At 45.0% G+C, this 27,575-nt stretch overlaps 9 protein-coding genes across 9 annotated transcripts; 7 read left to right on the top strand and 2 right to left on the bottom strand.

The window, feature by feature from the left end:
• Nucleotides 1–771: 771 nt before the first annotated feature.
• On the top strand, nucleotides 772–1,116 carry SAMD00019534_036680 (hypothetical protein; the record flags this gene model as incomplete). Its single annotated transcript, XM_012904560.1, has 2 exons — nucleotides 772–784; nucleotides 854–1,116. 2 exons carry the CDS (start codon nucleotides 772–774, stop codon nucleotides 1,114–1,116), a joined length of 276 nt encoding a protein of 91 aa, XP_012760014.1.
• Nucleotides 1,117–1,901: 785 nt separating this feature from the next.
• On the top strand, nucleotides 1,902–3,262 carry SAMD00019534_036670 (hypothetical protein; the record flags this gene model as incomplete). Its single annotated transcript, XM_012904559.1, has 2 exons — nucleotides 1,902–3,154; nucleotides 3,226–3,262. 2 exons carry the CDS (start codon nucleotides 1,902–1,904, stop codon nucleotides 3,260–3,262), a joined length of 1,290 nt encoding a protein of 429 aa, XP_012760013.1.
• Nucleotides 3,263–3,497: 235 nt separating this feature from the next.
• SAMD00019534_036660 (hypothetical protein) lies at nucleotides 3,498–11,776 on the bottom strand (the record flags this gene model as incomplete). The annotated part of the gene is made up of 5 exons (XM_012904558.1): nucleotides 3,498–9,652; nucleotides 9,724–9,967; nucleotides 10,082–10,557; nucleotides 10,637–10,811; nucleotides 10,877–11,776. 5 exons carry the CDS (start codon nucleotides 11,774–11,776, stop codon nucleotides 3,498–3,500), a joined length of 7,950 nt encoding a protein of 2,649 aa, XP_012760012.1.
• Nucleotides 11,777–12,926: 1,150 nt separating this feature from the next.
• On the top strand, nucleotides 12,927–15,195 carry SAMD00019534_036650 (hypothetical protein; the record flags this gene model as incomplete). The annotated part of the gene is made up of 7 exons (XM_012904557.1): nucleotides 12,927–12,994; nucleotides 13,091–13,298; nucleotides 13,368–13,628; nucleotides 13,706–14,252; nucleotides 14,312–14,558; nucleotides 14,614–15,071; nucleotides 15,140–15,195. The coding sequence occupies 7 exons, from the start codon at nucleotides 12,927–12,929 to the stop codon at nucleotides 15,193–15,195; spliced, it is 1,845 nt and encodes a 614-aa protein (XP_012760011.1).
• Nucleotides 15,196–15,548: 353 nt separating this feature from the next.
• Nucleotides 15,549–16,878, top strand: SAMD00019534_036640 (hypothetical protein; the record flags this gene model as incomplete). Its single annotated transcript, XM_012904556.1, has 2 exons — nucleotides 15,549–15,713; nucleotides 15,787–16,878. Coding segments are annotated over 2 exons (1,257 nt in total), but the record flags the coding sequence as incomplete, so codon positions are not given.
• A 494-nt stretch (nucleotides 16,879–17,372) lies between these two features.
• Nucleotides 17,373–19,621, top strand: SAMD00019534_036630 (hypothetical protein; the record flags this gene model as incomplete). Its single annotated transcript, XM_012904555.1, has 2 exons — nucleotides 17,373–17,552; nucleotides 18,812–19,621. Coding segments are annotated over 2 exons (990 nt in total), but the record flags the coding sequence as incomplete, so codon positions are not given.
• A 1,021-nt stretch (nucleotides 19,622–20,642) lies between these two features.
• Nucleotides 20,643–21,704, top strand: SAMD00019534_036620 (hypothetical protein; the record flags this gene model as incomplete). The annotated part of the gene is made up of 3 exons (XM_012904554.1): nucleotides 20,643–20,856; nucleotides 20,925–21,222; nucleotides 21,290–21,704. Coding segments are annotated over 3 exons (927 nt in total), but the record flags the coding sequence as incomplete, so codon positions are not given.
• A 168-nt stretch (nucleotides 21,705–21,872) lies between these two features.
• SAMD00019534_036610 (hypothetical protein) lies at nucleotides 21,873–25,011 on the bottom strand (the record flags this gene model as incomplete). The annotated part of the gene is made up of 6 exons (XM_012904553.1): nucleotides 21,873–22,056; nucleotides 22,222–22,429; nucleotides 22,494–22,749; nucleotides 22,816–24,441; nucleotides 24,519–24,818; nucleotides 24,928–25,011. 6 exons carry the CDS (start codon nucleotides 25,009–25,011, stop codon nucleotides 21,873–21,875), a joined length of 2,658 nt encoding a protein of 885 aa, XP_012760007.1.
• A 554-nt stretch (nucleotides 25,012–25,565) lies between these two features.
• Nucleotides 25,566–26,452, top strand: SAMD00019534_036600 (hypothetical protein; the record flags this gene model as incomplete). The annotated part of the gene is made up of 3 exons (XM_012904552.1): nucleotides 25,566–25,766; nucleotides 26,000–26,350; nucleotides 26,420–26,452. Coding segments are annotated over 3 exons (585 nt in total), but the record flags the coding sequence as incomplete, so codon positions are not given.
• Between the last annotated feature and the right edge of the window lie 1,123 nt (nucleotides 26,453–27,575).

Below are 27,575 nucleotides of genomic sequence, written 5' to 3'. Positions count from 1 at the left end.
TAAAAAAAAATTATTTACCGACAACTGGTACTCCCTTTCCCTATTACACTTTAATATTTTTACAACAATCCCTCCCAAGTATAAATTTCCATCATGAATGTAATACAATAGGATGTTGCGCAACTATCATGGTATTGATACATTGATTCACATTCTAATTATTGATGATGGTGATAGTGGTGTTATATATTGTATGAACTACAGATAGGTGATATATTGATTTTGATTGATACAGACAGGTATACATACACACTACCTATCAATCAATTAATCTAGATCAAGCCCAAGTGGGCTTTTACAAACCACCATCAACGACAATAACAAAAGTGTAGAGGTATTCATTTTGCCATTTATGGTATGTATCACTCCAACACTTCAATCAAACACACAAACAACCACTGATAAAAATTCTTCAACGATTGATTGATTTAATGTGTGGTCAGTGTATACCTTGGTATTCAATCAGATCACCATCGTCATCGAGACCTATTAGCCATTATTATTGTCAATGTGTAATTTGATTGGTAGTTTTGTACAAGTGAGTATCAAATTGTACTGTTTAAGTTCCTTGAAGAGGGTGTACCTCTTGACATTAAGTTAAATTGAACCGTATCATACTTGACATTAATGACCTACAATATCATGTCTATAAATACTAATTGGATCCAGTCATTTACAAATCATCAAACAATATCTTCAAGATAATCAATCAATCAATCAAACAAGTTATAAATCTTCCCCTTTTAAATCAATTAATCAATCAATTCCAAAATGACTTTGATGAGTATGTAAACCCCTTCCAAATCAAACAAAGTACTCCCTATCTAACATAAAATATAATATCAAACTTTAGACGCTATGTCTTCCCTCGGCAACGTTGGCTCAATGAACTCTATTTCAAAGAGCTCAGTTGGTAGTGGATTGGGTGCTGGTGCTGGACAAGGTGCCAATTCTGTGGCTTGTGGAGGTTGTGGAGGAAGTGGAATTGGTGTCAATGCCAATGTCAATGTCAATCTGGGAGGTGTAGGATGTCTGGTCGGAGGAGTACTTGGCACTGTCAATGGAATTGTTGGTGGTCTCCTCGGTGGTCTCCTGGGAGGTGGTTGTGGATGCTAAATACCCTTACATATCTATTTCATACATATAACATTCTCGACCTTTGAATTGTAACAATAAATGATCAACCAAGTTACCAACATACTTTGCTCAAATAAAATATTTATTCTCTCCCTGGTAAACAATTGATGATGAGTGTGAGAGTGACCATAAGTGAAGGATTGAACAGTCCAGAGACATGTACCAGGGCTTTGTGATGTGATTGAACTTTAATTTGAATTGACAATGGGCTGATATCGGGGTGGAGTGCATTGAGTCTCTTTGCACTTGGCAACTTGAACATACTGAACATTAGAGATGGAGATAAGATTAATAGCCCCGACACGTGTTTATAAAGATGGGTCTTAAGTCTCTCTTTGATAATTGGCTATATGATGTATGATGGAAGATTCAAATGAATATTATCTTAACAATGATGATGGCTTTTGAATGGCGACGACTTTTTCTCCAACAACTTCTAGATGGTATTGTGGGATAGTGTATGAGGTCATGTGATGGATGGACCCATCTTTGCTTCAAAAAGGCATGCATCGAACTAAAAACGATTAGATATTTAGTTTGATTCGCAAATCTTTCAAAAACCTAAAGATATTTTTGAGAATTAAATTAATATTTTGATCAAGGATGGTCCCATCCCTCATCAACCCTCATCATCTGCTCACTATCCGAATCTTATAAAGATATCTAGTCCCATATTAATCAATCAATCAATCAATTAATATAAATATTTATATATAAATATAATAATGTACAAACAATTATTTGTATTCGTTACATTGGCACTGATGGTAGTTGCCTCTGGTGCCGCCTTCACTGAGAAGCAGTACCAGGACCGTTTCGTCGACTGGATGATCGAGCATGACGTCAAGTACGCTGCCAACGAGTTTGCCCAGCGTTTCACCATCTTTAAGAGCAACATGGACTTTGTCCACGACTGGAACTCCAAGGGATCCGAGACCATCGTTGGTCTGAACCGCATGGCCGACCTCTCCAACGCAGAGTACCGCCGCATCTACCTCGGTGGCAAGTTCACAAAGAGATCCGCCACCAACACCTTTGTTGCCCCCGCTGGCCGTGTCAACGACGCTGCCGTCGACTGGAGACAAAAGGGTGCTGTTACCGGAATCAAGAACCAGGGCCAGTGTGGCTCGTGCTGGTCCTTCTCCACCACTGGTGCCGTCGAGGGTGCTCACTTCATCTCGACCAACAACCTCGTCCCACTCTCTGAGCAGAACCTCGTCGACTGTTCCACCAACGAGGGCAACTCTGGTTGCAACGGTGGTGAGCCAAGCGCAGCCATGGACTACATCATCTCCAACGGAGGTATTGACACTGAGTCCTCATACCCATACACTGCCTCCCAGGGAAGCTGCAACTACGACCCATCCAACTCTGGCTCCACCTTGAGCAGCTACGTCAATGTTGCCTCTGGTTCCGAGTCTGGCCTCGAGTCTGCCTCCAACCAAGCCCCAGTCTCTGTCGGAATTGATGCCTCGCACAACTCCTTCCAGTTGTACACTGGCGGTATCTACTACGAGCCCCAGTGTTCTACAACCGAGCTCGACCACGCCGTCCTCGTCGTTGGTTACGGAAGTGGCAGTCTCCCAGCCTCTGGTTCGTCGACCTCCCCATCAGGAAGCATCTCCTCATCTGGATCTGGTGGCGCCTCCACCTCTGGTGGATCATCCTCATCGGGTGGCTCATCGGGTACCTCCTCTGGTTCCTCATCCACTGGTCAGACCTCATCGGGTGGCTCCTCCTCTGGCACCTCATCCTCTGCTCAGTCTGAGGAGGTTGGCGCATCTGGAACTTCATCAGGTTCAGGCTCATCATCCGGTGGCTCATCATCAGGTGGCTCTTCATCAGGTGGTTCCTCATCTGCCTCCTCTGGCTCCACTACCACCCCATCATCCGGTTCATCTGGCTCCTCTTCCACTGGAGGTGGCAATGGAAACTACTGGATCGTCAAAAACTCATGGGGAACCACATGGGGTATTTCCGGATACATTTTGATGTCAAAGGACAGAAGCAACAACTGGTAAGTTTTATCGATATTAACTTTATTTGTATGTATACTAACATATAATCTCTATTATCTATTACTTATAGTGGCATAGCAACAAACGCCCTGTACAGTATTGTGTAGTTCCTCTACCAAACTAGTTATCTAACTCAATAGGGAATTGATTAAATAAACTTCAACAAACGCCCTGTACAGTATTGTGTAGTTCCTCTACCAAACTAGTTATCTATTGTCCTAAACAAACGTCCACAATTGTGGAAGATCTGTTCTATTCAATTATCTTTGGACGGAGCAACCTATAAATTATCAATCAATCATTCTTTGGAATAATAATAATAATGTACATTTGTGTTGCTATTTATTGGGTTGAGGGTGTGCTGGTGGACACTGGTGCGACCTTTGGAGCAGCTTTGCTCATTACTGATGCCTTGGATACAACGACTGGCTTTGGAGGAGCGGGTGGCACTGGTAGTGATCGTCCTTGCGTCGATAATGTTGGTGGAGCTGATGAACCACTGTCGGAACTAACCTGATCCTGTTGTTGAGGTTGAAGTTGTGATTGAGGTTGAGCAGAAGCTGATACAGCAGACTGTGGTTTCCTGGGAACTGGAGGTGATGGCAACTGGCCCCTTGCTACAACTGGAGGAAGAGTAGTCGGTTGAACTACTGCTGCTACCTCTGTCGTCGTCGACTGTTGCTCAGGTTGTTTTGGTTGGATATTGGCGACTGGAGGTGGTGTGGCAGTGGGTGTAGTTGGTGTTGCAACCACAACAGGTGCCTCAATTGTAGTAGTAGTAGTTGGAGTTGGTATTGTTTGTTGTACAGGTGTTATGGATGGAGATGGTGATGGAGGAGTGGCCGAGGATATTGATGCTGGAAGTGGCCTTCTGGTAATTGGTGATTTGTTGGGTGGTGTTGCAGGCGGGATGGGCGTTGTCTGTGTTGTTGGAGCAACCTTTAGTGCTGGAGACGATACAACAGTCTTAAGTATGGACACTGGCTTGGGGTTCATTGGACTGGGTGCAAGCTTGGAGGTTGTTGGAACAGTGGCGCCAGAGGCGGTGTTTCCTCCCACAATTGGGCTAGCCGAGGGTGCGGCAGTTGGCTTGATTGCCATCGAAGTTGGACGTGGACTGTTCGCTGGAGGTGTAGTCGATGAAACCTGTGATGGCTTGTCTACTGCCGTGCTGACTGGTTTCTGCGGAGCCTGTTGTTGCTGTGCAGCACTGACCACAGTGCTGGCTGGTGATGCATGTGCAACTGCTGGCGCGGTGGCTGTTGTCGTCGAAGTGGCATTGGCAGTGGTGGTCTGAGTGCTGCCACTGCTGCCTCCACTGCTTGTGTTGCTGTTGTTGCTTGCGCTACTGTTTATCGGACTGTTCTCGACCGAGCCCTTGGGACTGGGCGCAGCGGGCACTACATACTTGAAGTTCTGATTCTTGATAGACACCAATCGCTCAGAGATCGCTGCAAATGTTGGACGCTGCTTGGGCTCACGCTGCCAGCAGTCTTTGATCAGTGTGGCGTAAGCGGCTGGGGTCGCTGCAGGCACAGTCGGTCGCAGGCCATTGCATATCTCGTCCTCAAGCTGATAGAGGAAGGAGGAGTGAGCCACAGGATACTCATCGAATGGCAACAAACCAGTGAGGATCTCCCAGAGGATGATTCCAAAGCTGTAGACATCGGCCTTCTCTGTGTACTCTTCACCCAGCATGATCTCGGGCGCCAGCCAAATGGGGTTGGACAACTTCTCGCGACCCAGAGCCGACGTTACGACGGCCCTAGTCTCACCAAAGTCTGACACCTTGCATACGACCTTGGCACTGTCAGACATGTCGGACAACATGAGGATGTTGGGTGACTTGAGATCGCGATGACATATCTTGGGGTTGAACTCGTGTAGGTACTGGATGGCATTGGCAATGTTTAGCGCGATCTTGACTCTTGTCGACCATGGGGTAGCGGGTTGCTTCCTCAGGAAGCTGTGCAGGTTGCCGTTGGGGATGTACTCCATAACGATGCAGCACGGGTCCATACAGCAGGCCTTGAGTGACACGATGGCTGGATGATTGAGTATGTTTGAAAGCCACACCTCGCGTCTAAACTCACGGAAGATCTCTTCAGTGTTGATGCGTCCTTGAACGATCAGCTGCTTGATGGCCACGAGTTGGCCGCGCAGCTTGCCCTTGTACACATTGCCAAAGCCACCTTCGCCAATCTTCTCAATGATCTCTAGCTCGTTGTAGAGAATGGTGAATGTTGAACCAAGGTCGGCCATCAGCAACTCGGGGACTAGGGTCTCTAGCTTGATGGGCTTGTCCTCGCCTACGCCAACCAGGCCAGAGATGCTGCTCTTACAGATCATGTCGTTCTTCTTGGCAATGACAGCACGCTCACAATCCTCGTAGGTGAACATCGTCCTGAGCTCGGCAGCATTGATGCTATTCCTGTATGATGCCGCGCCAGCCATCGACTGATTGATCATCGTGGACGCTGTGGTCAGGAAGTGTTTGGCATCTTTGACCGAGGTCGGGTTGTTCTTGGATGACTGCTTGGGCTTGTACAGCGTGAGGAACTTGGATGCATTCTTCTTGCGTTTGATCTTGAGTGTGCCGCCCATTGAGGAAGAATCCGATGTAGACAGGTCTGAAGATATCGAATCCAAATCATCAGTCATGTCAACATCCGTCGTAGCGCTGTCGTATGATGGTGTGCCTGGCAGTGAGAGTGCTGCGGGGCTCATTGGTAGGCCACTGTTATGCCATGTCATGGGGCTGTCCTGACTTGATGACAGCTCCGCACTGCTACTGTATCGCTTGTCGCCCTTGTTGTTGACGCCAGATTGTGCCAAAGACTTGCAGGTGGCGCAGTTGCACGGCACCAGGAACTGGAATCGAAGCTTGTACCATCCGCCGAGCAGCACTTCAGCAGTCTCGACGATGAATCGCAGTAGTGTGACGGGGTTCTTGCCCCACACGTAGATGACCACCTGGTTGTTGCCAGCCTCAGTGAGTGCGTATGATTGATCACGCTCCACCAGCAGGCCATGCTTCCAGTACTCCTTCACAGTGGTAAAGTGCATCACACGTATCATAAACTTTGAGAACATGCCCACGGGGAAGAACTCAAACTGATAGATGCGCTCCAGTACCGATGGTGAGTCCTTCCTGAGCTCCTCCAGTGTGTGCTCCAGAGTGCCTGGTCGTTCAGCGCTCAGCAGCACGGGCACCAAGTACTTGGTGTTCAGTCTGGGCACGAGTGACTGTGAGGCGGCCGATGTGGCAACCGCTGGTCCCTGATCGTTGTTGTTGCCAGTAGCCTTGCCTCCTGATGTATGATTAAAGTTCATTGTTGATGCCGATGACTTGGTGAGTGTACCAAACTTGATGCCCAACTTTGAGATTGAAGATGACATTGCGCCTGTCGTGCCTGGAGTCTGTGCTCCAGCCGCCGCTGCCTGTTGCTGTTGTGACGCCACACCAGGCGATAAAGCTGGTGCGGACTGGCCAGGTTGGAAAGCTGAGCGTAGCTTGGAAAAGTTGGTGCCAAGCTGAGTCTTGGGGATGGGAGTGGTGTTGACGGCCTTGGGATCGGGCAGCGGGTGGATGATCTCAAAGCGCTGCAGGATGGCCAGTAGTACGTGTTGGAGGTGATGAGGGAAATCGGGTGGCTTCCAGATCTGATGTAGGTTGGACTGATCAAGCACGCCAGATTGTACAAAGTTGGGCTTGCTTGTTAGCAGTGTGGCCATCAGCTTGGTGAGCCAGGGCGGATCGATAAAGACAAACATGTCCAGGCCCGACTTGATGTCGTCAAAGAATACAATGATACCAAGCTCCTTCAAGAAGTGGAGTGCAGCGGGGATCTGTGCGGTCGGAACACCGCATGACTCGGCCATCGCCGTGAATGACTCCATGGCAACGATTGGTGGGTTGTTCATCTCGCGCTCACTGAGGACCAGTGACTCGAGTTGATAGAAAGAGCGAGGGTATGACACGCCCAGCTTCTTCTCGGCGCGACCATGCTTGACGATGAGGTTCTGCAGCTTGTTGATGTTCTTGCCCGACTTGCAACTCACGGGCAGGAAGGCCTTGATCGAGGGGAATGTCGTGAAGAAGCGAGACTCAATCTCGTTGACGATGCGCTCTTCCTGACCTGAGGCCAGCTCGTCGAGATGCGTGCCTACCAGGATGACCTGAGCGTCGCCACTCCATGCCTCAATGCCTTGCAGCCAGTAGGGAACACGTGACTCGTCAGACACGAGGAAAGTGGCCATGTTGAAGACCACGATGAACAGAGAACGCGAAGAGATGAAGAACTGATGCGTGGAGTAGTATACCTCCTGGCCGGCAAAGTCCCACAGACTGAAAGTGACGGGCGTCTGAGAGTCCTCTTGTACTAGCGGGCGCCAGTCGTCCATGTCAATGCCATCTGTCGACAGGTTCATCGATGTGTTGAGTGGGTTGATGTTGTTTGTCGTTGGCAACAACATCATCGCGTCAGCCTCACGCTCACGGTCGGTGGGTGTGGGCTTCTTCTTTGAGCTGAGGCCTATGGTCTGGCGCAGCTTCTTTGAGACGGGCACCACTTCCTTCTTGAGACACTTGGCGATCGATGTCTTGCCAACGTTCTCTTGTCCCACTAGCATCAGCTTCATTCTCATGCATGGTCGCTCAAGAACAGGCATTCTCAGGTACGACATGAATGCGTTGAGCTCGTCGCCCACCAGCACGTCCGGCAAGTTGAGCTTGGTGTCTGAGTTGCCACCTATCGAGATGGACTTGATACTCTCGAGCTTGGACATTTGCCACGGCAGCTCAGAGATCTCGCTGATCTGATTGTTGGAGATGTCCAGAACGGTCAAGTTGGTCAGACGGCCAATCTGTGGCGGCAGAGTGCGTATCCTGTTCTGGCTCAGATTGAGCTCGGTCAGCGAGACAATGTTGCCAATCTCCATGGGCAGACTGCTGATGTTGGACTCGGACAGGTCGAGCTTGGTGACGCGCAGAGCCCACGCCTCGAGCACGCGCTGCTTGACTGGGTGGAAGCATGGTGCGCCCTTGATTGAGAAGGCCTGCAGGTTGCGCAGGTTGGTGAACAGCTGCGTGGGCAGCTGCGTGAAGTAATTGCGTTGCATCATCAGAGTGCGCAGTGCTAGCAGCTGGTCGAGTGTATCTTCGGCGATCGTCTCGATCACATTGAACGAGATGTCCAGGTACTCGAGACGGCGCAGCTGGTTGATTGTGGACGGCAGTGCCGTCAGGTTGTTGTGCGCCAGGTTGAGTCTACGCAGCTCCTTCATCTCGCTAATCTCGTGCGGTATCACTGAGATCTGATTGAATGAGAGGTCCAGAACTTGGAGGTGGCCCAGCTCTTTAAAGACGGCGGCGGGCACCGCGCTAATCGAGTTGTTGTCCAGATAAAGCTCGGTCAAGTCGCCCAGGCGACGGTTGTCCAGCTGCATCATGTTGATCTTGTTGAGATAGCTCACAGAGAGGTCGCCAATCGTCAGATGAGAGAGGTCGAGCATGGTGCGCGACTGAGTCTTGGGCGCGGGCTTCTGGATCGCGTCCTTCTTCTTGCGCGTGTCCTGGCGGCTATTGATGTGGATGATCTTGTTCTTGAAGCGCTCGGCATAATCGGGCGGGTTGGCGCTAAACACGAGGAAGGCCAGGGCTGAAGCGTAGTTGGTCATCCAAACGTCCAGCAACTCAGTGACTGTGGCATGTGCCAGTGTGTTGTCCTCTAGGTAGATGGCGTGGATCGTCTGCTGGTAGAGGAGCAGACGGATGAGATGGCGTGCGCCAACATCTGTGAATGTGTTCATCTTGAGGCTGACGATGGAGAGCGATGGGTGGGCCAGCATTCCGTCGACCAGGTTGCCAAGACATCGATCGCAGATCTGACACTCATCCAACTCGAGCTGAACAAGGGACTGGTTGACGCGTAGCGCGTCGCCCAGTGATGCCGTCCACGACGGGGTGAGGGCGTTCTGCGATAGGGTCAGATGGGCGAGCGAGCGGTTGACGTTGAGGAAGCCCTGTAGAAGAGTGACCAACTTGTCCGTGAGTGTGTTGGGCGCAAAGCTGAGCTGCGTGATGTAGATCGTCGTTGACAGCAGTGAGAACACCATCTTGGGGTCGCCAGTCTTGATCAGTGCACTGTTCAACTCTAGCTTGGAGCGATGGCCAGACAGAATAGACTTGGTGAGGCTTTGGATATCGCGTGGGTCCTCCACCTCATCATTCTCGTCCTGCTGGGCACTGGACAGACTTCCACCAATAGTGATGCTGCCACCGGCATTGTTATTGTTGTTGTTGCTGGCTGCCGAAGCGGGCATATTGAACATTGAGGATTGGACACGTTGTGCTCCAGATTGTGACGTTGAGTTTGAAGGTGCCTTCAATGCTGCATGTGTTATATCCTGTATCCACTCTCCCTTCTCCTTCAAAGTCGCGGCCATATAAAAGAATGAGTTGTCCTTTGTCTTTATCTGGAATCCTTTCCTAAACTCTGATTGGTTTGATTGAATGAATGTTGTGTAAGTGATTGATTGATGAGCATGCGTAAGTGAGTGTACGTACCAAAGCCCAACTCTGGATCTTGTACTTGGAGGTTGGCAACACGTTCGAGTTTCTTGAGCATGTAGAGAGAGCCTTCATAAGGCAGCAGGGATGTTGATTTGGATTGAGCAGCATCGTCCATTTTCTCGGTGAACAGCATTGTATCATTGAACAAGAAGATGTAGTATGGAGTCTTTTGATTGTTATAGCTCTCCACCAATGTGCCCTCCCTCAACAACCTTCTACTCTGAACTATCTCTGAACTCTGTAAGTGGCGAGACATTGTTCGTTATCAGTAAATCTGATCATCTGATCGGTCACGTGACCTGGATATCTGATCACGTGACTGGATATCAATGCCAAAATTCTAACTACTTACGTTGAACAGTCCGATGGTCGTGGAGGACAGTGAGTTGGAGATGGAGATGACCTTGCCAATGTTGGTGGAATCGTTTACAATCTCTTTGATCACAACGCCAATCTGTTCAGAGAGCTTGACGTATGCCTTGTAGTCCTGCGACTGCTTGGGCACAGTCTCGAGAAGCATGCGGAAGTTATAGGTGAAGCGTGCCAGGTAGTGTATCGGGAGCACCAACAGCGAGGCCAAACTGGCGTACGTGTACTCTGTCGTGAACTTTCCCTTGTTGACAGAGTGATGTGATGCCTGCTTGCGAATGGTGAGATGAGCAGTGTTGCCTCCAGAGGTAGATGATTGTGATGAAAATGATGATATCATTGGTGATATTCCACTGCCAATGCCAGTGGTGGTAGTGCTGCCAGACGACGTCGATGATTGATCATTCGGCTGCTGACCAAATATATCAGAGAATAATACTGGCTTGGTGATACTTGAATCTAAGATTGGTAGGCATGGTGTGAGTAATGATGCCAGATGGATGCCACGTGAACGGATGGACGGATGTAGGTCACTTACTCGGATTAATATGTACAATAGATGGCAGCATGTAACCATGATCAGTCTGAAGCTTCTGCTCACTAGTCTTGAGGAATTGTTCGAACCTTGTATTGTTGAAGGACAATGAACATAGTGACATTAGGCAATAGTTGTACATGAGAGCATAGAGCTTATATAGTTTGAGGTACCCAGTCTAGTATTCGATTGATTGGTTAGTGATCCTGACGTCGACCCATGGATGAGCGGGCAGCAACTTACGAATTGAGTAAAGATGTGCAAGAGTGATGAGTGTGATCCTTGCGCGGTCCAGTTGGTCAAACACTTCTGGAGGTCCTCCAGGATGAGTGCGTTGAAGCCAGAGATGGACTCGATCGATGAGAACACTTTGCGCACTTCATCCTGTGAGAGCAGCTGGTCGTTCTTCTTGAGCGGTTGGTAGTAGACCTCGATCAACAGTCTGATACTGTTGCTAAAGTCCAACGTGAACTTGGTCATCTCCTGGATGATCTTGCGTTGATCGTCCGTTGCATCGACACGCTTCGTCATTGTTGGCGACACGTTTGGCGGCACGCCACCTGTCGAACTCCCGCTGCTATGTCTGTCCAACACCTTTGAATGGAAGGTTGATCTGTCCACCACAGTGTTGGTGCCTGAGGAAGTTGATTGAGTGGTCGCGCTACCATTGCCATTGCCATTGACATTGCCGCCGCCGGCAATGATGGGTGAGGAAGCTGCTGATAACGTGATGTTTGGTTGATCATTCGTTGATGACTTCAAAGTTGTCTGTTGCTGTTGTTGTTGTTGTTGTTGCTGTTGCTGCAGTTGCTGTTGGGTCAAAGGCATTGTCGATGGTATATTACTGAGATCGGTCACTGCTGAGACTATCACAGGTGATGAGGTGGATGGGCTGTTGTTGCTACCACTGCCACTACTACTACCACTACTGCTGCCACTGCCTGTCTTTGCTATTGTGTTGACTACCTTGCTGAATAGACCACCGCCGCCACTGCTGCCACCACTTGAAGACACCTTATTATCCTTCTTCTCTTGTTTCTCATCCTTCTTATCTTTCTTCTCCTTCTCCTTCTTCTCTTTCTTCTCTCTCTTCTCCTTCTCCTTCCTCTCCTTCTTCTGTTGTTGTGTTACATCGTCATCCATCCTCCTTTACTTGATGAATGACTAAGTTAAATAAATATTATATTATATCTATATAGATGATCAATCAAGTCCAAACAATGACTTCACAAGCAAGTGTGTGTGAGAGTAGGTAGTATGTTAAGATTGTTCGTTGTCTTTGTGATTGATTGATTGATTGATTGATAAGTTATAAGTTAATATGTGTGTTGTGGTTGTGTATACATAAATAGTTGATTGTTTGATGTTAAGTTGGTATCTGTCAAATAATGATGATAGAAAGAAGAAGAGGTGGGCTGACGACCCACAATCAAACAATACCGATGACTTTTGTGTGTGTGACTGAATGAGTGGGTGGGAATGATGATGGCATTCCTTCTGATCGCTTTGGTGTGTGGATGCAGTGCACAAGCCGATGATCATCTATTCAAACCACACAGTTTTTTGATGACCTTGCCAAAGCATCGCCCCAAGTAATTGTGTAATGGTGGCCAATCAAAAAGTTTGTGTTTTTTTGGTTCCCTCCTAAACTAAACTAATATAAATATAAATAAATAAAATGTTTACTTCTATCCACATTCTGACATCACCATCGGACTAGTTTATTTATTATTGTTGTTCACACCACACAACCTTCCTATTCATTCAAATAATAACATCACAATCACATTATCTCTATTATCTGTGATTAAATGGTAGTTTGATTGATCAGCAAACCAAAGTTAGAGTATTGTTTGCCTTCACCCCACACATGTTCGCAAATCTAGATATCAATTTGATCATCACCAACAAAGAGAAGAGTGGAAATTCGAATGGAAAACTCACAATGATTGATTGGTGAGTGGGTTCACAATCAATCTTTGTTGTTGAGGAACACTCTTCTTCTCAACTATTCATGCTTTCATTCATTCAACAAATAAACCAACTAATCAAATATATATTATAACAATATGGGAGTAGATGGATGTCATAAATACATGAAGACTCATAATATTTATGATCGTGCTCGGCTAAATGTAACATTCACTGTTGATCCCAATAACCAATGTATACTCTCTCTCTCTCTCACCATCCTCCTTACTCCATAACCTAACCCTACCCTTACCCTACCATTACCCTACCATTACCCTACCATTACCTTTGTACAACCAAGCTCCTTTGATACTTGTGATTGATGGCAATGGACTATACTACCACATCACCGAGTCCAATCCATTATCATACTGTGGATCCTACAAACATGTATGATTCATCCATCCATCCACTCTAATGAGAGGGGCCACAACTCATCATCCCATCCAATCACACCATCAATCCATCAATCAATCAGTTCAATAGGGACATTGAGAAGTTCTTTGCCAAGCTCAAGTCACACAATATCCGTCCGATTGTATTCTTTGATGGTATCACTCCAGAGTACAAGTACAAGGAGATAATCAGCCGATTCAAAGACAAGCTCAGAAAGACCAGAGAGTCTGCACGCACACTCAAAGTACATGATCATCAGCATGTTTCTAAATGGGATCGTGTCCCAGCTCTAATGATTGTAAGTACTGCAAGGCACAAGCAATGGTCTTGACTAGGACCTGACAGCCGCCCATTCATACATTCTTAGATCCAGTTCAAGAGCGCAATGGAGAGGATGGGCATTGAGTGCAGGACAACGGTCGAGGAGGCCGACCAAGACATTGTCCAATGGTCCCTGGACAACAAAGCCTATGGTATCCTGTCCTCAGATACTGATTACTTCTTCTTTGAATTCCTCGGTAATATCATGTACTTTCCAATGTCTGAATGGAAAATGGATGGTCCTGGAATCCAAGCCGGTGGATACCTCGTCAGTAATGTGGCTCAAGCACTCCGGGTGAATGAGATGGTATGTACAGTAGTATGATTGGCAAGCAGTCAAGGGATTGGCAGTCATCTGACATTGTTGTAATAACAAAACTTTAGATACTGCCCATTGTAGCCACGCTCATTGGCAATGACCACACGAAGCAATTACAAACCAAGTATAATAATGCCGAGCGTGATAAAGATCGTATTCTCACTAGATGTCGCTCAATCAAGACCAGAGACCCAGATCGAAAGGTCTATATTGAACACTATCTTAGAGGACTAAGGTTGTCAGACAAAGAGTATGAAGATTTTTTGGATGACCTAAAGATGTGTGACGAGTCCATCAGGTTCTACCGCGACCCAAGCCCCATTGTCAAGTTACCATCCAACAACAACAACAACAACAACATACTCTCCAAAGCTGACTTCCTCAAGCTGAAGCCATACTTTACACGCTTCTTTGGCAATGGTGATGGAGGTGGATGTAGTCTGGTGAACTACATCTACCTGACTCCGTTGATATCAAAGACAAGTCAGTTATCAGTCAACAGTATTGCGCCGGCTACTCCTGGCGGACTCACCATCACCCACCACACAGCTAGCATCCGTCACAGGATGTTTGGACTGGTCGACAAGTCCTCAACAGTGACAGGCAAGAGGTGTAAGTATAGTTCGTCGACATGTTGAGATTGCAATCACTACTAACCAACTATACACTAGACTTTGAGGTTGTACCAACTGCCAAACCAAAGGGATATAATGATAGCTGTCATGGAGAGGGCTTCGAGCCAATCCTTACAAGCTTTGGAGTTGATCAATGTTGGGATGGTACGGTGGACATGAGCGACCGAGTCAAAGAGTTCTGTCTAATGTTCGGGACGACAGAGGCCAAAGCCCTCGAGTACAGTGCCGGATACCTCCCTGGCTTCAAGACCAAACGATCATTCGACGACTTGATGCTCATACTGTATGTGAGGATACTTCATACCTTGACTCACTCACTCAATCAATCAATCACATAGATTCTGTCAGTTCTTCAATGAGAAGTCACTTGTGATGGACATTAAGAATTGGATGGTGGACACATGGTTGTTTAGCTACTTGTTGATTGGCTGTGGTCGTAACAACTTCGACTCAATGGAGAATATTAGATACCAGCCCATGCAGTTGACTGAGCTGATCTCTTATCTCTACTCATTGGCCTACCCAGCAATAGAGTTGTTGAACATCATTGGCCAGTTTCCAATCAAGGCACCACATCAAGTGATGGACATTATCACGTTGCACATGCTTTGGGATGTTGCTGAACAGGCTTGGAACAAGTCACAACAACATCAAGATCTGGACACCACAACCCAGCAACAACAACATACACTCCAAATGTTGTTCTCTCAATCACAATTCAGTGGATTGATCGATGAATATATCATTACAGAGTTTGATCGCCTCAAACAAGAGATTGGCCAAGTGTGCTCCACCAGTACATCAACTACCTCAACATCCTCAACTTCTGCTACTTCCTCATCATCAACCACTCCAAACTCAAAGTCACTGTTTGGCGGTGGCAACAACTACAACAACAACAACAACAACAACAAACATAAGAAAAAACATCAAGGACAACACCGAAATGGAGAACAACATTATGGTGGACATGAGACAACTAACAACAGCAGGATGCATCCTTGTCATAATTGTAGACAGTTTGGACACCATGTACGTGACTGCAATAACGAATCATGGACAACCACAGGAGGAAAGACAACATCTACTTCGACATTTAAGCCAAGTATATCAGACGATCGATGGTGACACAAAATGTCCAATCGAGTGTGCGAGTGTGTTTGAAGATTGGATTTCCAGCCAGGCTGGAAACCATAAATCTGATGAATATGATTGATCAAGTGAGTGTGGTGTGAACATCAATCATTCAATCAATCAAAATTATATATCTAAGATGGAAGATACATTAAAGATACATATTGATGGTATTAGGGCCATTGATCAACATTGTCATAACATACTTAGTGCACCACATTGCTTCGATATACCTCTAGTCCAAGCATTCACCCAAGCATCAGTCTGTTCAGACAATGACAAGTACTTTAAAGAGCAGTCCTCTGTATGATTGAATGATTGATTGATTGATTGATTATGATGTGTTCGCTGAACTGACTCTTCAATCACTCAATCAGAGTACATTGTTATACAGGAGGACTGTTAAAGAGTTGACCAAACTATATGAGTGTGGATCAGAGACAGAGTTGGAGAAAAGACGTGTGGACTTGGGATTGGATCGTATTAGTCAACGATGCTTTGATGAAGCAAAGTTAGATGCATTGATCATAGATGATATGTTGTCACTCTTACATAATGGAGTGCCAGTGCCAAATATGCCATCACAATGGCACGCTCAATATATGTCAGCGCACAAGGTCTATCGAGTACTGCGTCTTGAGTCAATCTTGGAGCGATCATTGGTTCAGGCAAAGCGTGAGCAGTGGACATATCAGATCTGGATCAAACATTTACATCGAATGCTAAGGATCACAAACAGACGACGCGAGGAATCGTGTGGCGACGGTGACAACCATGTCGAGATAGTAGGCTTCAAGAGTATACTTGCCTATCGATGTGGCCTTGGGATCGACCCCCAAACGACTGAGGATGATGTCATGGCAGAGTACGCGAGACTACTCAACACGGATCCTGCGTTGGCCGGTGTGCCTACAAGTTACCGCGTGTCATCCAAGATCCTGATCGTCTTCTTCCTGCGCATGGCCCTGCGAATCAGCGCCACAATGAACCCGCCACTGCCCATCCAGATACACACTGGTTATGGCGACAATGACTTAGACCTGGAGAAAGCCAACCCTGTCCTACTCAAACCACTCTTTGTCGAGTTCCCCACTGTGCCCATCGTGTTGCTGCACTGCTCCTATCCCTACACGCGCCAGGGTGCCTACATGTGCTGGGTCTATCCCAACTGCTACATTGACATTGGGTTGGCGATACCGATGCTTAGCCAGCGTGGAATGATGGACACACTCTCCGCGCTGTTAGAGGTGTGTCCCATGGAGAAGATACTCTACAGCTCTGATGCCTCACAGATACCAGAGATCTTCTACCTTGGTTCCAAATGGGCGCGACACTGTCTTTACAAGCTACTCACCGAGTGCATCAACAATGAGGAGATCACACTTGATGAGGCAAAGCAGTTTGCGTCCAACATCTTCAGAGGTACTGCCAACAAGTTGTACCATCTTGGCCTATCCAACTCAAGTACATAAGTGTTGTAAGTGTACTACTCTATATTTATCTCTATCTCTATCTCTATCTCGATCATCAATAAATCGACCACCTTCCTCCAACATCTTGCATTCTTTGGAAAGTAGTGAGTGTTTGTGAAACATCTGAGTCTTGTTGATCCTCAGCATTGTTTGCTTCTTGGTACATTCAACAATCAATTCATCTTTGTTCATTGATTCATTCATTCTTATTATCTCTATCTATCAAGTAATAGTAGTAACAATATTATAAGATATATAAAGATATATTATTTAAAGAGAGTAGTGGTTTAAACTATATATATAGAAGTACTGATACTTATAAAGAAGTAGAAATAAGGGATATTGGAAAGAGTAATTATAATATTATACCAACAAATATCAATCAATCCACAAACTATGAATATTAATAAATACCATTCAACCAAACCAGTAATTGTTGTAGATCAGTTACTCTCATAACATACACATACACACATACTCACATATTCACTATGCTGTCTAAAGTCTACAGGTCTCTTACCACACCTGTGAGCCGCAGCTTGAGACAACAATATCCCTCCATTGCAAACAACTTCACCGACAATCATCATTGTTCAAACATACTCTCCAAACACCAATCATATCACCTTCACCTTCGAGCATACACAACTGCTCGCAGCGACGAGAGTATGTAATAGCTCTATTCACATTTATTGCTATTCAATACCAACAAGATGACCTTTTAGTTCCCCAGTTCCTTTATGGTGACGGCAACTTCAAGAGGACACTCCAGGTTCATTCTATGTGGACAACAGCAACTATATCCGAGAGATAGAGTCTTTGGGTTCGAAGGCTATTCTCTCTCTTCGTCCTCGTCGATTCGGCAAGACCCTGTTCCTCGACATGTTGCACCAATACTATGACATCAACAACAAGGAAAAGTTCGACAAGTTGTTTGGCCAGCTGGAAATTGGAAAGAACCCTACAGAGTTGAGGAACTCATTCATGGTGCTTAGGTTGGATTTCTCTGGCTTAGACACATCATCATTTGAGGTAAGATCATAGATATATCAACACTGTTCTTCATTCTCTAACATACTTCAATCTAGACGTTCCAATCAGACTTCAATGACAAGATCAATACCTCTATTGAGAAGTTCTTCTCACGCTACAAGGCGCTCATCCCAGGGGTCAACGTCTCAGACAACTCCCTCACAAGCTTTGATAGGCTCCTAAACAAAATTGAGGAAAACGGTCATCGTTTCTACGTTCTCATCGACGAATATGATGTCAGTCTCAACGATGCGATTCGCAACAACCCGAGTCCTGTAGAGTCAATATCAGCACAGAACCCTACACTCAAGATTGAGAGCAGATTCAAGCAATTCTTCAGTCGTCTCAAGACAGCAAGTGACCAATCCAACACTCGAACATTCGTCACTGGTGTTACTCCCCTTGCCATGTGAGAGTTCACATCTGGATTCCACAACAATGCCACAGATCTCACTCTCGAATCAAAGTTCTCCGGTCTCTATGGCTTCACAGACACAACTATCAAGAAGGGACTAGGACTTATCTCTCCTCCACTTCCAGAAACAACCAAGGGGTCAATACTCAAACATTTGAGAGCCGAAAACAATGGGTACCGATTCAGCAAGGATCAACAGGATGGCCTCTACAACCCAGCGAAAGTTTCCTACTCACTGCGACGCCTTCAGATGTATCAATCCAAAGCTTTGAAGGTATGTCCATGTTATATTTATGTTAACATCCCTTCTAATACTCCTGTATGATGTTCGACCAGGATCCAATTGGACTCCTTTCGGATTTACCAGATCCCAACACCATGCCAGCTCAGTCCACTCTCGACTTGGTCACCAACCATCCCCTTGGTCGCGAGGTAGTCAACGAGGCTCTCATCTCTAACAATATCAAATGTGATGGAGGACCAATGGGGAGGTTCACTCTCTCACAGATTCAACACATGGGTCAAGACCGAAAGCCGTTGGTCTCCCTCATGTACTACACAGGTGCTATGACACACCTTCCAGAGGGAGCCCATCTGTGCATCCCCAATCTGTCTGCCAAGAAGGAATACCTCCAAGAGGTCAAGAACATCATCGACTGGAAGCCATATGATATCATCAACCTCAGAACAGCAATCACCGACTTTATCACCAGAGACGATATCCAGTCACTTTGCGACCTCATTCAAAGTCGATACCTCAGTCAATTGTCGGGAAACCAAGTCATCCATCACGATGAGAGCAGTTTGTCTGAGTGCTTCAACACGGCATTTGCTCTTTCATTCTCCAACCTGAATGGAGTTCACCCAGAGTTCAAGGTTGAGAAGATGAAGAGTGAGACCGATCCAGGCAGAGCCATCGACTACTTCATTTCAAGGACCCACGATGGTAAGTTTACAGATGTTGTTGTTGATACTGACATGCATTCAGAGAAAGAGAGGATCCATTGTATCGAGTTCAAGAACATCAAGATCAACCAGTTGAAGGGTGCAAAGAAAAGTTGGGAGGATCAGTATGCAATATCAAAGTCTATCGAGAAGCAGTCTGACGAAGATGTGCTGAAGAAACCACTCAAGTACACTGACAATGGATGCAATGTTGGCCAACTCTTGCAGAATGCGATACAACAGGCAGAGGAATATGGAAAACATCTCAGATACAAGTACCCATCTGCTCAGATGACAATATTCGTCGTTCTCCGTGTTGGACTGTCAAGATTGATAGTCAAGAAGCTCTAACCGAGGCTGGTTAGTTTGTTTGTCGTTGTTGTCTTTATTTCCATAATGATGCGAATAAAGCCTATATTGTAAAATCTCCAACTACCTTGGCCATGTTCTTAACTGTCGCATCTAACAATAACCTTCATATCTGAGGTCGCCGCACTCTTTTCCAATGACTTCTTTGTTTTGGTTGGTTGCCATTCCTTTGTCGGACGAATCCATCAGTGAGTACTTTTGATGTTGTTGATGTCGATCATGATGCCTCCATTGATCAGAGCAAGGCCATTAAAGAACGATATATCCGTCTCTAGACCATCTACAACACAGTGTACCCAGTGCCAAGCAAACAGTCCATTCCTCCGGTTGGAGCTTCTAGTAGATAAGTCTAGACTGGCCCATGGAAACAAAGATACCCGCCATCATCCTGGCAATCACATCACATTCACTCAAATACAGTCACTCACACTAACTAGTAATCACCAATCAAATAATACCAATAACAATTAATTGAATTGAATAAATAATGACAATAACACACTTATCTATTTGAGTTTAATGATGGCTGGTATTCTTTGTACTTGTACATCATCAACTTAGATTTACATCTTTTAATTGAACACCTTTGCCCATGGGCCAGTTTAAAACGATAGATGGGGTACTTTCTGATCTGGCATTCAATCACAATCAGATGATAGGTGTTAATTTGATTGATAGGGCTAGTGTGGTAGCACATTTTTGATTGATAACAACAACAATAACATCAACAACAGACTGGATGAAGCTCATCAAACCATGAGATCACTATCTGTGATGTTCTATTATTGATCACCGGTTTCTCACATCCACATTAACAACCAATCAATTAATCCAGGCCCAATCCCAATTCGCATTGTCATTGTTATAGTAGTAGCAACAGGGATAAAAGAGCCTCCTCAAGTACCTGAGGACCACAATATTTATTATCCAACCAATCAATCAATATATATATCTAAAGTAATAATAATAATACTAATTTTAATAATATTTATTTATAACAATGGAAGATAATGCCAAATGTTATTGTGATCCTAATTTCCTTTATAGTGGATGTAATGAAGCGGCCTGTTTCTCAATAGCAGGTATCTTTATACCAATGTTTGGTATCCCTATAATAATATGTATATATAGACTATATCTCCAATTCTTTAAAGCTGATACATGGCATAGCTGGCATGTTACCTCATATACTTTTATAATCTTGGCCTGTCTTGGTATGTATAAGTCCTCATTCTTCCTCCAAGCCTAACCTCACTCATTACTTACACTCGTTCATTAATAGTTCGTATAATTAGATCAGGTTTATTATTTGCCAGACTTGTAAATCCTGTGATGGGATTCCTACATGCACTTCCAGCATTCTTCTTAATTTGTTCATTCTTGAACACTTTGTATGTTTGGATAAAGATTATTTATGCTGTCAACTTCTCCAAAGTTGTTGAAAAGGTATTCCCTGTTCTTGGATGGATTGTAATTGGATCCCAAGTACTACTCTTTGTAATAGCCATATTATTCCTACTTCTCAAACTTGGATCAATGTACACAAATATTACAATTGGAATCTATATATTCCTCGCTGGGTATGTTAATCAACCTTGATTATATAGTCCAAGTCAGTATACTAATCAATCAAACAATTAATTATAGTATTGCATTTGCCATCCTTGGAAAGATGATTTGGAATGAATACAAGTTTATTTCGAGTAGGAATAGTGGAGTGTTCAATGAGGATACTCATGCCAAGTTTAGTAGAGTTACAAGGATATCTATTGTAGCAATTGGTATCAGTTTCTGTACAATTGCAATCATACTCTGGATGTACCTCGCACCAAGAGTATGGCCATTGAGTCTAGTGATAGGATTCAACGTATTCGGTCGTCTTGTTGAGTTCAGCTGGATCGTGACAATGATCCTCATCCTATCACCATCACTCCAAAAGGTTGGAAAGAGTAGTACCACTGCCACAAGTTTCGAGATGTCCAAGGCGTCACACTCAGCTGCCATCGAGCCAGTTGAGCTAGAGGAGACTACAAGCATCTCTGTCCAAGGTAGCTCTGAAGCCTAAGGTGAATAATAATCAATTAATAAAAGACCAACAACCATGTACCATTCATTAAGTGTGTCTAAGTATACAAGCAACTGGTGCAATTGTTTATGGTTGGATGAAGAAGAATGATTGTACGAATGAATGAAAGAATGAAGTTGATGTATGAATGGATCGATCATCTCCTCAAGAGAGGATACCTCTGCCAAAGTACTCGCTGACGGTTGAGAAACCATCGACTGAACTCTCCAATTGTTTGAAGAATTGGTCATGCTGTCCTGCACTCTCTTGTTGTGATCGCTTGATCTCCAAATGTCGTTTGTTGCCTGGTGCACAGACAGGACATTCACGCTCATTCTCACCCAGACATCTTTGATGGAATGAGTGTTGGCAGAGGAAGTGAATCGCTGGCAGATCCAAAGGACTCTGGCAAACAATACATTTAGATTGTTGGAATATCTTGGCGCTAATGATTGGATGGATGGTCAGTTCATTCGTTCATCCATGTTGATGCTCAATCAGTTGGATCACTTACTTTGTTCTAAGTTCATTGATTTCATTCCTCATCTTATCAGTCTCGTCTCTAAACTGCTTGATCAGGGAGTAATCCTTGTCAATGAGTTGTGTCTCTTGTGACAACTTGCGCGAGATGTAGTCCTTGATGACTCCCAATGTTGTAGCCTTGTTCTGTGCCAATATCTGAATGACCAACAATGGTGGAATCAAGTTATCCTTATCAATATCTACGTTTGATTGATTGAGTTAATAAGTAATATCAACACGACATTCCATTTGTTGTGTACTTACTCATCAACACTTCACCAATCTCTGTCTGACAATCCTTGTTGTTGGTGGCAAAGTATGACAGGACCTGTACCCAGAGGTTTGGATCCTTGTCACTGTATCTCTTGCACGCTCTGATCAATCCATCAAAGTCTTCATTCTCCATGTGATACTCGATAATCTCATTGTACAACTTTAGCTTCTCATAAAGATACAATATACCCTGCTTCCAATTATGTACCTGTGCCAAGATGAGTGCATGGTCTTCATCAAACTTGGACTATGTAGTTGTTGAACGAGATTGAGTTAGGTCGTGTTGATTGATTGACTTGTCCAGTGCACATACCTTTGGACTTGTGAGGAACTCATATGCCTTCTCAAGACGCAGATGGCTGTCCTTCTCGGCACTGGAACGCAGGTATAGTTCAAGGAGAGTGTTGTATATGAGGGGTGTCTCGTTGCCTTGCTGGATGATGTACTCGAGGAACTTGGTCAGCCAGTCGGGCTGCGACACAAAGATGTGAATGAACTCCTCTGGCGCAGACTTGTTGTTGAATCTAAGCTCGTCCATGCGTCCAGTCAGCGACGACACTGATTCATTGTTGTTGTTGCTGTTGTGAGAACCGAATGCTGAGGATGTCGACAAAGAAGAGCCAGCAGCGGGCATTGGCTGATAGTCTGTACACAACTTCATCAACAGTTTGGTCGTTGGCTCGGGTACATTGCTCACCAACATCTTGCCGTACTTCTTCAGGTTCTTGTCGGCCTCCTCGAATGAGAGTGTCTGGATGTAGTTAAGAGCCTTCTGATCGTCCTTGAGATCCTCAAGCAGGATCTTGAGGTACCAGTCGTGCTGCTTATGTTTCAGGGCGAGGTAGAGCGCGTGCTCATAGTAGCCAGCCTGTCGACACACCTTGATGGCGGTCTCCACGTCAAAGTTCATCTCAGAGTCGGTCTTGATGAACTGGTCCAGCTTCTTGACGTCCTTGAGCTTGGTGTAACAGTTGAGCAGCAGTGTGGTGTGGTCCTCGTTGGCCAGGTTCTTCTCGTGCAGCGCCTGCAGGTATGAGGTGAGGTTATGGATACGCTGGGCGTCCAGGAACTTTCGGATCACGTAGCTCGGCTCGAGCTTGCCGATCGTACACAGGTACTGCGAGATGGCGTTGTCAAAGTCGCCCTTGGTGTATAGATGGTCGCCGTACTTGCGGTAAATGTCGGCGATCGAGCTGTTGTCGTAGTGCTGCGACTTGGCCAGGTCGATAGCCACGGGATACAGGTTCTTCTTGAACAGGGTCTCGAGCTTGGTCTGCGTGTCCTTCTCCTCCAGCTGGTACAGCTTGCCATCCGTGGTGAAGATGAAGATCGAACCCCACTCGCTTGTGAGATGCGACACAGCTTCAAACTTGTCGGTGAAGCCCAGATACTTGTTCTTGAGGTCGTAGATGTTGACGGTGGTCTGCTTCTGTCCAATCGAGCTGTTGAGCGATGGCGAGCCCAGCGCGTTGGGGAAGCCGACGCCGCTCAGCGAGCCGGGCTCCTCAACAACCACAAGGTACGAACGGAACCACAGCAGCTTGGACTTGATGCCCGTGAAACCAAAGGCCGGGCCACGGCCATCTACGTTGTAAAAGTAGATGGCATTCTTACGCGCCACGATTGGCACCTGGTCGTCACTCATTGTGAACGACAGGTTGTCGCCACTCTCCTCCTCTGGTCGGATCTTGTCGATGACCTCCTCGTGATCGCGCACATACGTGTAGACGTGTGTCAGTGTCTGGACAAAGAGCACTGGGGACGATGTGCCCTTGGTCACAAAGCCCATTCCCATCACTGGTGAGTCGCCAGGTGTCTTCAAAGTCTTCTGTTTGATCACCTTATCTCTAAACACATCGCCTCGCATTGACAACACCTCTCCATTCACCAATCCAACAACAATCTGTGATAAGTCTTCCAAACATGTGAGTGTAGTAATCTGATTGAATGATCGTGATTGAGTGAGTGAGTGTGAGTGAGTGAGTCACATGACATTGACAAGTCGTAGGTACATACATTCATGTACTTTTGATCACGTAGGACATCAATCTTGATTGATCGAACACATAGTGGCACTTCATTCTTGTCGTGCTTGTCGAGGTTCCAGATCTTGAGCAATGGTGATGTGCCAGACTCGTCAAATCCAATGGTTATAAGGAAGTTACGTTCCTTTAATTGATGAGCAAAGCTGACTGTCTCTTGATAGGCGTGAAACGAGCTCAAATGGAACTCGCGATCAAAGAAGTTGATGAATCCTTCAGAGTCACCAATGATCAGTCGTCCTCTGCCTGATGTTATACATGATATCGATAGTTTCTAATAATGTTATAATAACAACAATGTTTGTTCGAACAAGTTAGATTGATGATCCATCACTACTACTACTATGTCCATTCATTGATTGATTGGATTGATGATGACATACTTGAATGACACTGTTTGGACTCTGTGTGCCTTCATCCTTCACCAACTCTTTATCAAAGAATGGGAACTTCCTCCACTGTAGCATTCCTTACTTATATATATATATATGTATGTTTAAATGTTAGTTGTAATAATAAGTAAGTATGAATTGTGTGTTGATGAACATGAATGATGATTGAAAGGGCCAAAAACTTCAAAATATCCATTTTTTCGAATTCTCTTTCGACTTTTGTCTAAATGTGGACCATAGATTTCTATTTCAGTTGATCACTGGTCATTATATTCATTGATTCTATCCACTTTAGACTGGATTCTAATCAATATTGTATATCATTAGTCTCAATCATATCCATCGATCAATCATTCAAACAATCAAACAATCAAATAAAAAGAATTATTGATGTTGGAAAAGGTCAGGAGACTACTGAGTCGAACCCAACAACAACAACAGCAATCACTGGAAACAAAGAACTTTCAGGAAACCAACCCCAAGGCCTTATACCACATCACTCTGATCATCTGAAGATCTATAACTCATTAACATTGAACAAGGTATGATTGGTTCCATCAACTCAATCACTCCAATGATACACTGACCATTAAGTATATTTATAGACTACATTCATACCAATAAGTGGTGGAAGGCTGGTGACTTGGTTCGTTTGTGGACCATCGATAAAGACACCACCGCACATGGGACATGCCAGGTCTTATGTTTGCTTCGATATTCAAAGACGTATAATGATGGATTACTTTGGATACGATGTTCAATACATTATGAGTATGAATGATATTGATCATCAAATACTTCTTCAAGCCAATCGACTACGATTACATCATCAGCCACCACCACCACAACCACTTGGTATCAACAACACTTACATTGAGCTCTCACGTCAATGGGAGGAATCATTCTTCACAGACCTCTATTCTTTTGAATGATAGGTCTATTTATTAATGATCAAATATCATTCATTCTAAGAATCATTGATAATGGATATGCTTATGTGTCGAATGGCTCAGTGTACTTTGATGTCAACAGTTTCAAGACCGGGAAGTATGGACATGAATATGGCAAGCTTGATCCATCAAAGTCATCAGTGGTCGCAGAGGCCTCCACTGATTTTATCATGTGGAATCATTCCAAGACTGATTGTGAACTGGCGTGGCCATCACCTTGGGGCCCAGGCCAACCTAGTTGGCACGTACAATGCTCGGCAATGGCAAGCGATATACTCGGATCAAACATTGACATTCACTCTGGTTGCGAGGATTTCACATTCCCTCATCACAACAATGTGATAGCGCAATGCGAGGCTCATCATGAATGCAATCAATGGGCCAACTACTCTATCCACACTGGACATCTAACATTTAGTGGACAGAGAATGCATATGGAAATCAAGAACTATATTACCATCAAGGTAAGTAACTTTTATTAATCAATCACTGGAAACATTCCAATCACTCAATTAATCAATCAATCAATCAAGTCTGCTCTTGAAAAGTTCACTGCCAGACAGTAGAGGATGTTGTTCTTGCTTCATAGATATGATAAACCTTTGGACTATGGACCCGATACAATGAAGAATGTGATAGAGTTTGAGAGGATATTCACAGAGTTCTTTCACTTGATCAAGTCTGTACTTAGAATTGATGCCGATCAGACTAGATCCTCGTCATCCAGCCGCAAACCACAATCATGGAGGCAAGTTGACAAGGACCTGAACGCACAGTTGTTAGCCGCCAAGAAAGACATACACCTATACCTTTTGGACAGCTTCAACACGGTGGATGTGATGCATGAATTGAATAATTTGATCAAGCGGACAAATATCTATTTGACCGACAATCAAGAGAGTGCTCGTGTATCAATCAACACAAATATTGCCAACTACATAACGTATTTACTTAGAGTGTTTGGAGTGGCCAACAGCGCTGGTGGCCGTGACCATCACGGATGGACGAATTCCAACAAAGTGGAAGAGTCACTCAAACCTATATTAGACTCAACCATCAACTTTAGGAATCAGATTAGACAAGCAGCTATAACCAACGATCATGCCAAGATTCTCCAAGTTTGCGACTCATTCCGTGATGACGTTCTACCGTTTAATGGAATAGTCTAGTATTGTCCGCATCCAGCTGGGCGTTGACTACCCAACTCTATGACTGACTTGGGGATGATGTGTTTTAAGGACCTAGAATGGTTCCACCAACAATCAAGATTCCAAAATACTTTTAATTCAGACAAGTAACAGATGAATAGTATGTATATCTTGTAAATCTTCCATCATTCTGATATGCAACAATGGTCGTACTCTCCCAAGTTGTTAAATTCTGTCTCTGCAAGGACATGTCGACTGTTGATGGATGGATGGATGGATGGATGGATGGATGGAGTGAGTGATTTGGATAACAACTACGTTTGTTGCAGCAAAGAAAGACTTACTATCATATTGGATACCAGAGTCTTTGTAATTAACTTCTAAATTGCTCTTCACTTGTGGTGAAGTATAGTTGCTGTTTGTGATTAGGACAACTTGGAGAGAAACAGTTTCAGAAGAGGTCACTGCAGTGCAATCGCCAAGTAGGACGTCATCTTTGTTTGGATTGGAATTTGTAGTTGTACAACAATACAATGGATTT

This window comes from Acytostelium subglobosum (genome assembly GCF_000787575.1).
Source record: "Acytostelium subglobosum LB1 DNA, scaffold: scaffold6, whole genome shotgun sequence".
Classification (NCBI taxonomy): domain Eukaryota; phylum Evosea; class Eumycetozoa; order Acytosteliales; family Acytosteliaceae; genus Acytostelium; species Acytostelium subglobosum.
Note: the sequence above shows the minus strand (reverse complement) of the source record. Positions and strands in the feature narration are given on the sequence as shown.